The sequence below is a fragment of the Rhopalosiphum padi genome, chromosome 1 (genome assembly GCF_020882245.1).
Source record: "Rhopalosiphum padi isolate XX-2018 chromosome 1, ASM2088224v1, whole genome shotgun sequence".
Taxonomy (NCBI): Eukaryota; Metazoa; Arthropoda; class Insecta; order Hemiptera; family Aphididae; genus Rhopalosiphum; species Rhopalosiphum padi.
Window position 1 is genome coordinate 3,944,432 of NC_083597.1, and position 10,073 is coordinate 3,954,504.

The 10,073-nt window shown below is 30.3% G+C and overlaps 1 protein-coding gene across 1 annotated transcript in view; it reads left to right on the forward strand.

The window, feature by feature from the left end:
- Window positions 1–8,764, forward strand: part of LOC132931600 (BTB/POZ domain-containing protein 6-B-like) — a 30,494-nt gene extending 21,730 nt beyond the window's left edge. The window contains exons 2-5 of the mRNA XM_060997476.1: window positions 5,365–5,631; window positions 5,710–5,857; window positions 5,917–6,133; window positions 6,203–8,764. Coding sequence (XP_060853459.1) covers window positions 5,365–5,631; window positions 5,710–5,857; window positions 5,917–6,133; window positions 6,203–7,036 — 1,466 coding nt within the window. The 3' untranslated portion in view covers window positions 7,037–8,764. The remainder of the gene's footprint in view (window positions 1–5,364; window positions 5,632–5,709; window positions 5,858–5,916; window positions 6,134–6,202) is intronic.
- Window positions 8,765–10,073: the final 1,309 nt, after the last annotated feature.

Genomic DNA, 10,073 nt, shown 5'->3' on the forward strand with positions numbered 1-10,073 from the left:
TTATATAATGGTGCTATATCTACTTACTAACATATACACCAGCGGTGCTCACTTGGATTTTAGAAAGGGCCAAATATAATTTTTGAAAATTACTTGTGGGCCGCATACATGTTTAATGATTATAATTAAAAATATAAAAATTTACAACTGTTTACTAAATATAGTAGAGGATAAAATGAGACAGAATATTTTTTAATTCAATACAAGTTGAAAATAGAAAGATAAAATAAATAAAAAAAATAAGATAAGATAAAAAACGACGTTCATATAATTCACTGTTTATAGAACTTTAGATTTTAGAATATACAATTTAATTTTAGTGCGGGCCGCACTAAATTTGTTAAAAGGCCGCTGCTATAAACCATAGTTATAAGAATATTACAAAAGTATCCTTATGCTAAAATGACTTATAGTCAAAACTACAAATTTTATTAAATGAAAACTGACATTGTTGTATGAATGAAACATTTTAAATCTAATCAAATTTTAAACATTAATAAATAAACATTTTTATTTATTATTTATTTATTAGTTAACATTTTTTGTTTATTGTTTATTGTGTATTTTGAACACATCACTAATACGCCATACTAAAGTTGAATACACCCGTATTTATAAAAAACATATGCTTATTAATTATTATATATTATTCCATAATTTATCTAGTTATGTTCATTTATACAAAATACCTAACCTAACGTACCTAATATAAGATAAATTATGTTTGAATTACAAAAAATATTGGGAAAAAAATCAAATAAAACTGTCTTGAATCTTGATTCAGCGTCGTTTTCTTTAATAGACATTGGGACGTTAATATAGTTTATTATATCACGTGTATATACAAAATAAAAATAATCAACCGGTAAACCATAATATTATAATGTCTAGGGCGTCTAGGCAGGAGGCACATTATTAATCGTCACTTTGTAAAATAACAATGAATCATCATTAAGATTCGATATCGTATTTTTTTTTTTACTGACAACTTTTATTTTCACAAGTACAAATTTATATATGTACTGACTCTGAGTGATTTTTTTATTGAACAACACTTATTATTTCAAAATCTACCAAGGTTTTTGAAATTTTTTAATTTTAATTTTTTTGAATGTCAACATAACACATACTACCTATTTTTAATTTAATATTAAACAAAAATGATTTTTGGAGTACTTCGATACATACAAATCAAAATTCAGACGGATAATTAATAAATTATAATTTATAAGTATTTAAAATATAAGGTGAACAAAGTAGTAGACCAACCACCAACTCCCCTTACCTAAACGTTAATTATACTTATAACTAGTTATAACTTATATATAATATAGATATACGTATAATTAATAATTATACAGATATAGGTGGATAACTTTGTTTTTCCTTTCTTATTTAATTTATTCAGTTAATATATTTACTTAAATACTATATACATTCAGTTATATACAAACTGCTACTTACTTAAATGTATGGTTTAACATAGTATTTTTTGTTTTTAATTCAGAAAAAAAATCACAGTGATAAAAGTAAAAAAAAACTTTTTAACTGCTTAAAAAATAGTTTTACATGTACCTAAGATGAAAATTCAATTATATATAGAACGCAAAATAAACTTTTAAATTATTTTAGTCTTTGTATGGTTACATAACCTTTAAATAATAAAAAAAATAATTCTTGTAACGTGCTCATAGTAATTAAGTGCATAAGAAAATTTTAATCGTTTTTCTTTTACGGTAAACACTTAGAAGCAGTCACGTAGCTGTCATTGTTTAGTCATTACTACAAATGGTAAATACTTTTGAACTAAATATTTTTTCAAAACAAAGTCAAAAGAAAAATTTTATATTCTAAAATCTTTCGCTTGATTTACCTAGTTATAACGTGTATACCAATTTTAAAAAATACTGAATCGATGTACAAATTGTATATTATTATATTATGGAAATTTGGAATTCTGTGTATAAGATAAATTAAAATTATAATAAAATATGGAAATTATCATCAATTTTTTCATTACCTATATATATTATTTATATTGAAAGTATTTTGAATAATTTCATAAAAAAAAAATACAAATTAGATCATAATGTCATAATCAGTGTCATAATTTTATTCATTATGCAAAATAAAGTAAATAATTTTTAAATTAAATATATTTTAATATATTATGTAGAAAAATAGACATAATTCTAACAAAAAAAATGATGTGTTGGAAAAATGGAAATTCATTCCTTTTTTTTATGGAGAAAATTATCAGGCCGTATCATATTTTGATCACGCGTGTAGAACAGAAATTCTCGTTTATTAAAAGCCACCGTTCATATATAGCGTCCATCAAAGATAAACTTTTACCTAAATGATGATTGATAGCAAAACGCAGTAATTTTTAGATTTTTCAATTTCAGTATGAACTATTAATTACTTATAGAGATAACTTTATACTGAATTTTTAAGTCTTAGTTATAGAAATCGAATACAAATGTTTGTGATTTTATAAAATTTTAACTTTAATGTACCTATATAAAAACATGTACGTATCTTTAATATTTTTAAATAGCTATAATAATAACTTCGAAAAGCCGGTAAAAGTACGTTCACGCGGGCCACGTTTAATATAATAATACCACTATCGTATTAAATAATTCGCAGTTTTTTTCGAAACTAGAAAAAATAATAAAAATCAAGAGATTAATGAAATTAAAATGTTGAAACGTCAATATTTTCAGAAAGATAATCTCTACAAAATGGTTAGGTATTTTCAATTTTTGTTTTGAAAATAATTAAATAAAAAAATATATATTTTAACTTTTTTCCCAAAAAATTAAAATAAATTAAAACATGAAATTCTTGTAATTTTTTCCCACCTGTGAAACTTATTAAAAACTAGAATTATGAATTTATGATATCTCCATTGTTTCAGAAGGTATACAATAGATAAATCCTCACGAGACACATTGTATAGGTATAGATCAAACAGCCGACAGAATATGTTTTAAACTATACCGTGTAAATAATATGTTAACATAAACATGTTCGATAAAATCAAATATCAACGGTTAATCGTTTTTGAGTTGCAACAATAAAAATAACAAAAATAATTTTGACTAAATCTAGTTTTACGTAAAAATTCTGGTTTTTTTGGAAATTTGTTTATTTTTAACCCCTTAAACTTCAAAATATCTACTAGATTCCTTATTAATAAGAAATTGAAGTTAAAGATGGAGCATTTTTTCTATTAGAAAAAATGTCTTCAAGGTTCAGACACAAAAAAACACATTTCATTGTAAAATCAATATATTCATCACTCTGCTCAGAATCTAAAATTAAAATAGGCATAAAATATTTTACATAATATCAGATTTCACACGGTTCAGGTATAGAATAAATTTATTCTGTGGTTCGGGTTTCTTGTCGAAACGAGGACACTGCGTATCGACTGTTTTTTTACACGCACGGCCGCACGTTATATGCGTATACGATATACCAGATGATCCATTTAACGTTAAAACATTCATTATTTCACATTTTTGAAAATATAGTACCCCACGAAATGTTAGTCCACACTGTTTGTCTACTTCACTCATTTAAACTTTAAACAGGTACTTTTAGCTAGGGCCAGTGTTAGATGGTGGCAAAACGGGGAATTTGTCCAGTGCCTTGCGCCTTTAATTAAACACCTATATGTCTTGTAGGTTATAGGTGACTATGGTTATTGGTTAAATAAGTTTTGCCCAGGGCCTCGCAAAAGGTAGCGCCGGCCCTGCTGCTTATAACAGTTATAATCAATGGCATATCCAGGGGAGGGGCCACAGGGGATACGCCACTGGTTATAAGTTATAAACGTATAACCACAGGTAATTACTAACTACTGTAGTTAACTATTCATACGAAATTTGATTTTTAAGCATCGAAATACTCTGAAAAACATTTTGATTTGCAAAAAAAAAATAAAAATGTATGCTGTCATTAAACTTGGAGAATAATATTATAAAAAACATAATTTGAGTTTTGGAAATAACGAGTGTTCTTCGGTAATCCTATTCGAATCGTAATAATACTAACAATAATGTGATTATACAATAAAAATACAAAATTGAGCGCAACAAAGATGTAGCAATAATAACATAATTAATATAATGCACTCGGCGGACGACGACGACGGGTTTTGAATGGACTGGCGGCAGCGACGGTGGGATTGGGAAACGCTCGGGCGGCGGCGATCAGACCAGACCAAAAGCGAAAAAACTTATTTCAAAACTGGGCTACGAGGATAACGACATTTCGGTGGAAGTGCAACGGGCGAGCGCGCGACCTGCACGGCCGGCCGCGACGACGTCATCGCGCGTCCCGCTCACCCGCTACGTCGGCGGGCAGACGATCTGTCGTGACGTCACGTGACCCGCACCGTCGTCCGCGCTCGTTCGACGGCGTTACCTACTGCACACCGACCGCCGCCGCCGCCGCCGCCGCTCCCCCGTGGCCTCGTCGGCCGCGGACCGCCGCCCGCCACCCGACGACCAGTGTTGTTGTTGTATTCGACGGCGTCGTATGTCTGTTGTGGCCCGTGCGGTCCGTATCTATTGACTGTCGTAACGATTGACGGGCCGACGGCCGTTGTCGGTAACAGTATCTTTGTCACCGGACCCAGAGAAATACGATTAATTATGTAGAACGCACGAATACGAATCGCGTTTCTCCCCGTTCGAATCGAGCCCACCCGCCCGCCCTCGTCGTAATAATATTATCATTCGTGCCTTGTAGGGGTTGTACGATGTCGAATTTCTACAATAAAGTGAGCTTAGCTTACACTAAACCCATGAACAAGCGCATTGCCCTGCAAGAGATATCCCAAGCCAACCAGTGGATTAACGGTGAGAATGGTAATAATCGAAATCTACGTTTATGCGTACCTATCATATTTGCCTGCGGCCGATTTTCGTTCTCCCGACTATAACTGCTAATATAATATTACATACCTATTATAATATAATAATATATACCTACCTAATAAGTAATAACGTGCATATACTGACACACTGTATTAAATGAACGCTATGCTAATCCGTGCAGTGCTTTCTGCACGACCGACTCGAACCGTTTATGCATAGGTGGATAATGGGGGGGAGGACTTAGGGCCTTAGGGGGGCTTAGTCCCCCGAGTATTTCTATAGACCCCCAAAAATCGAATGTATTATGTTATACTTGTGTATAGAAAGGGGGTGCGGGGTCACTTTACATTGGATAATTATAGCCCCCCTAAAGGTTCAACTAAAAGTCTAAATGTCCTCCTATGCGTTTATGGCCGTTCAAAAAGATCCCTATCTGTACTGCAAGTTGTACATTATGTATTTTGTGTTACAGATACGCTGAGCGTCAACTCGTATGGAATGCCTCAGTCTGGTTCCACCGTGTCCCAGAGAGAGAGTTCCAGCTTCTTGCCTGTCACTCAGCCGGCCAGTGCGCCCGCATCGCCAGTCGGTTCTCCAGTGTCGCAGCTGTTATCAGATCTCTCAAACATCACTTTAGATCCCAACTGGCAGGCCATCAAGTCTACTGTACGCGAACGTAATGCTGCCATGTTCAATAACGACCTCATGGCTGATATATACTTTGTCGTCGGAAATCCAGGTTAGTGTCTTGTCGACAAATGACAATATACGGCCACATAACACTTTTATAATATGTCTGTTGTTGTTATTGTTCCAGGACACACCCAACGTATACCATCACATAAATATATTTTAGCCACTGGAAGTTCTGTTTTCTATGCTATGTTCTATGGTGGCCTAGCAGACACTAAAGAAGAAATCGAGGTGCCTGATGTTGAGCCAACAGCTTTTCTCACTTTACTAAGGTTTGTTCTACCATTCTTGCTTATTTTTTCATATTATTATTCTAAAACTGTTTATCTAGATATTTATATTGTGATGAAATCCAACTGGAGCCTGACACAGTGTTAGCTACATTGTATGTGGCTAAAAAATATATTGTACCACATTTAGCCAGAGCTTGTGTTAATTACTTGGAGACAAGTTTAACTGCAAAAAACGCATGTCTGCTCCTCAGCCAATCCCGACTATTCGAGGAGCCAGAATTGATGCAGAGATGTTGGGAAGTGATTGATGCACAAGTAACAAAACAACTGACTAACCAACTTTTTGTTATTATATTAAATTATTTTTTTATTTTTGTAATATAGGCAGAGATTGCATTACATTCAGATGGATTTGTTGATATAGATGCTGACACGTTGCAGAGTGTATTAGGACGTGAAACCATTAATTGCAAAGAAACCATACTATGGGAAGCAGCCATGAATTGGGCCTCAGCTGAATGTAGCAGACGTGAAATAGAACCAACCCCATCTAATAAACGACAAGTATTAGATTCTGCTCTGTATTTACTCAGGTTGCCAGCAATGTCTCTAGAAGAATTTGCCAACGGACCAGCTCAAATGGGCATGCTAACATTAGAAGAAACGGTTGATTTGTTTCTCCACTATACTGCATCCAACAAACCTCGCTTGACTTATCCAACTAAACCGCGGATAGGACTAAAACCTCAGACGTGCCATCGATTTCAGTCCTGTGCTTATCGTAGCAATCAATGGCGGTATCGAGGTCGTTGTGATAGTATTCAGTTTAGTGTTGATCGCCGTGTGTTCATCGTTGGTTTCGGTTTATATGGTTCATCAACTGGAGCATCTGATTACACTGTTAAAATCGAACTCAAACGTCTAGGACACATTTTAGCTGAAAACAACACAAAATTTTTTTCAGATGGTTCTAGTAATACTTTTCATGTTTATTTTGCACATCCTGTACAAGTAGACCCCGAATTGTTTTATACTGCTTCAGCTATATTAGATGGTGCAGAATTAAGTTATTTTGGCCAAGAAGGACTTAGTGAAATAAATGCTGGTTGTGTGACATTTCAATTCCAATGTTCTTCTGAAAGTACTAATGGTACTGGAGTTCAAGGGGGACAGATTCCAGAACTCATATTTTATGGTCCAGTTAGTGAGAACCACTAATAAATATTTAAATCATTTTCAATCCGAATTAAATACCTAAGTATATAAAACTACTAAACACAAGATTTTGTGAAAAAAATGTTGCTCCTATATGATACTTTGGATATATATTATATCCATCACTAAACCACATCTCATATTATAATTCAACTAAATCTTTAGTGAATGATTACACATTCTCGCCAAGTAAATTATGTATATTTTTAGATGTATTGTATAATATGTCTGTTATATTTTTTTTTTCTTTGTTGGTAATTATGAACAGTATTCTGTCAAAATATTCAAACTAAAATATATTTATTTCAATATTTTCTACTAAGTTAATTATAATTATATAACTATGCTATGTGTGTGCAATAATAACTAGTCCAGTGTTTCGAAACATTATTCGATTCATATTTATAAAATATTAGTATATTTAAAATCTAGTTCTGTACAAATTTCAATTTTTTTAGACAACATTGCTATTACAATTATTTATTTGAATTTTTGTTTTTATATAATTTAAATTAAAAATATTAATGATTCTTTTAAATGTTTTAATTCAGTTATTTTGGTTTGGATATTTTGACCTAGAATCATTATGAACTGATATTATATGTTAAATAATAAATATACATTTTTATGACAGAAGAGACAGACATGCTTGACTTATTAGACATTATTATTTTAATTTTATAACATTGTTAAGACTATTAATTAAAATAGGCATATCTTCTAAATTGTTAACCAACTGTATTAATTTACAAGTTTTAAATTTCTTGCTATAGTGCTTTATTTTTGTTTTTTAATTTGTATTATATTAAGTGTCGAAAATGTTATGTTAAACATATTATGAATTAAGATCAAACCATTTACTATTTGATCAAATTTTACTTACATAATTTTGTCGCCTTATCTTGTATTATTTTAATACATCCTTTATACGCTCAATATGCTTGTGCATATAATTATTGTTTGATAATAAATAATAAATATATTATATAATTTACATTGATTAAATATATTATTATGTATATTAAATCAATGGTACTTATGGATTGTTTTTATATTTTTTTGTTAATGCATTACTGATAGTTTGTTCATTCAATTAATTACACAAAATAACAATTATTCTTTTCTTTATACAAAATTTTTTGGTCGTAGACTACTTAATAATTTATAAATTTATTTTATTTACTTAAAAGTTGATACTAGGTTACCATTAATTGACTGTATTTTGAGCTTTAGCAATGATATTAAAATAGTATTATGATTGTTTAAGTTATTATGGCATTATGTAACTTTTTCATATAAATTAAATGGTTGTTATTCTTGTATTATAATTATTTTTTTTGTGCAACATATTTTGGAACAAAATTTGTATTTTCTCAACTTATTCTAGCGTTTTTCACCAAAACCAAATTTTTTTAAGAATCATCTAAAAAATCATTAAATATTTAACTTTAATTTATAAGTCAAAAATTATAAATGTACTTATATATTTTTCTTAAACACCAATCAATCATTTTGACTAGTGTTTTATTTCCACAGCTAATTAGTTTTTTATGATAACATGTCTACTGTTTAGGCCACAGACATTATACTTAGAGTACTTAGAATATAACGTCTATGGTCTAGACATTTCTTGTATCTTTTTGACAAATATTTATTTAGTAGGCTGTGATAGGGGTTTATTTTTATTTTATGTATTTCATATTTTTAAATAAAAGACATTTTATAAACATATTTTTAGTTGTGTATTTATTCATATTATAATCATGTATATTGTTTAATATATTTAGCTGTTTGGTAAACTTAACTTAACTTAAGTCACTGTAGTGCTGTACTATTTATTTTTATGTCAATTATAATTAGCACAAACCCTCTTTCCCATCAAAAAAATACTCCTGTATACACCACTACTATGACAAGTGTGTTAAATTGTAATTTAATGATAAATAATATCAATAATCATAATAAACGTAGATAAGTAATGATAAAAAAATGTATGCTATAATTAATTTTTTATAAATTACAACAAAAAACAGGATCATAGACGCACATAGGAAGGGAGAAATGTATACTATCCACCACTAAATACTTATATAGCATTATGCTCATTTGATGTTTTTTTTTAAAAATTTAAATACAACTTATATTCAATTTGGTATAAGCATTCAGAAATAAATTGTCCTGCTTAAATATTTAATAATAATTTTTCATTATTAAAAATGTTACTTGTTATTTGATATTTCAAACTCATACTCATAGTAATCATACTATAAACATTAAACTGTACTGATAAAATGCACAATACTGTGGTGTATACCTAGTATCTATATAATAATATAAATATATCTATATATCATAGATATGAATTTATTATGATCTATTTTTATAATTTAAGAGTAGGTAGGTATCAAAAACCTTAAACGCCAGATCGATGTACCACTAACAATGTTCATTGATGACCTAGTAAAATGATATACCTAGGCTATGCTATAATATCTATTTTATCTAATATTGGATAGGTAAAAGTTTAAAATTACTATGAAATTCATTATCTGAGTATGTATAATTTGAAACATTTTATATTACCTTTTATCCCTTTATAATTGAACTCTATAGTGATAGTCTATAATATGTGCAATGTGCCTATGGACACTGGACAGGATGCCAGGATCTAGTACCTGGCCTTCGCATTTTTACCCGGTTTAGTTCTTCTCGTTCAACTATCGATTTACTATCAGACAACTTTTTTCAGCTATAAATCGTGTACAAATGCACAAAAAAAACACACGTCATTACGTCTTTGCAAACTCAATATATTAAACGCTTTGCTCAGAATCTAAAATTAGATACCTACCTACATAATATGAAGCGTTGACTCCTAAAACGGGGGATCTACTTTTCCGCCAAAATCGATCTTTCCGTTTACCGCCAGTACGATAATATATATTTCCTTTTTCCGCCACCACAAATTTCAGTTTCTATGTTTTGGTAACCCCTGATTGAAAGAATTAAAATATTATATAGGTAATACGTAAAGTTTATC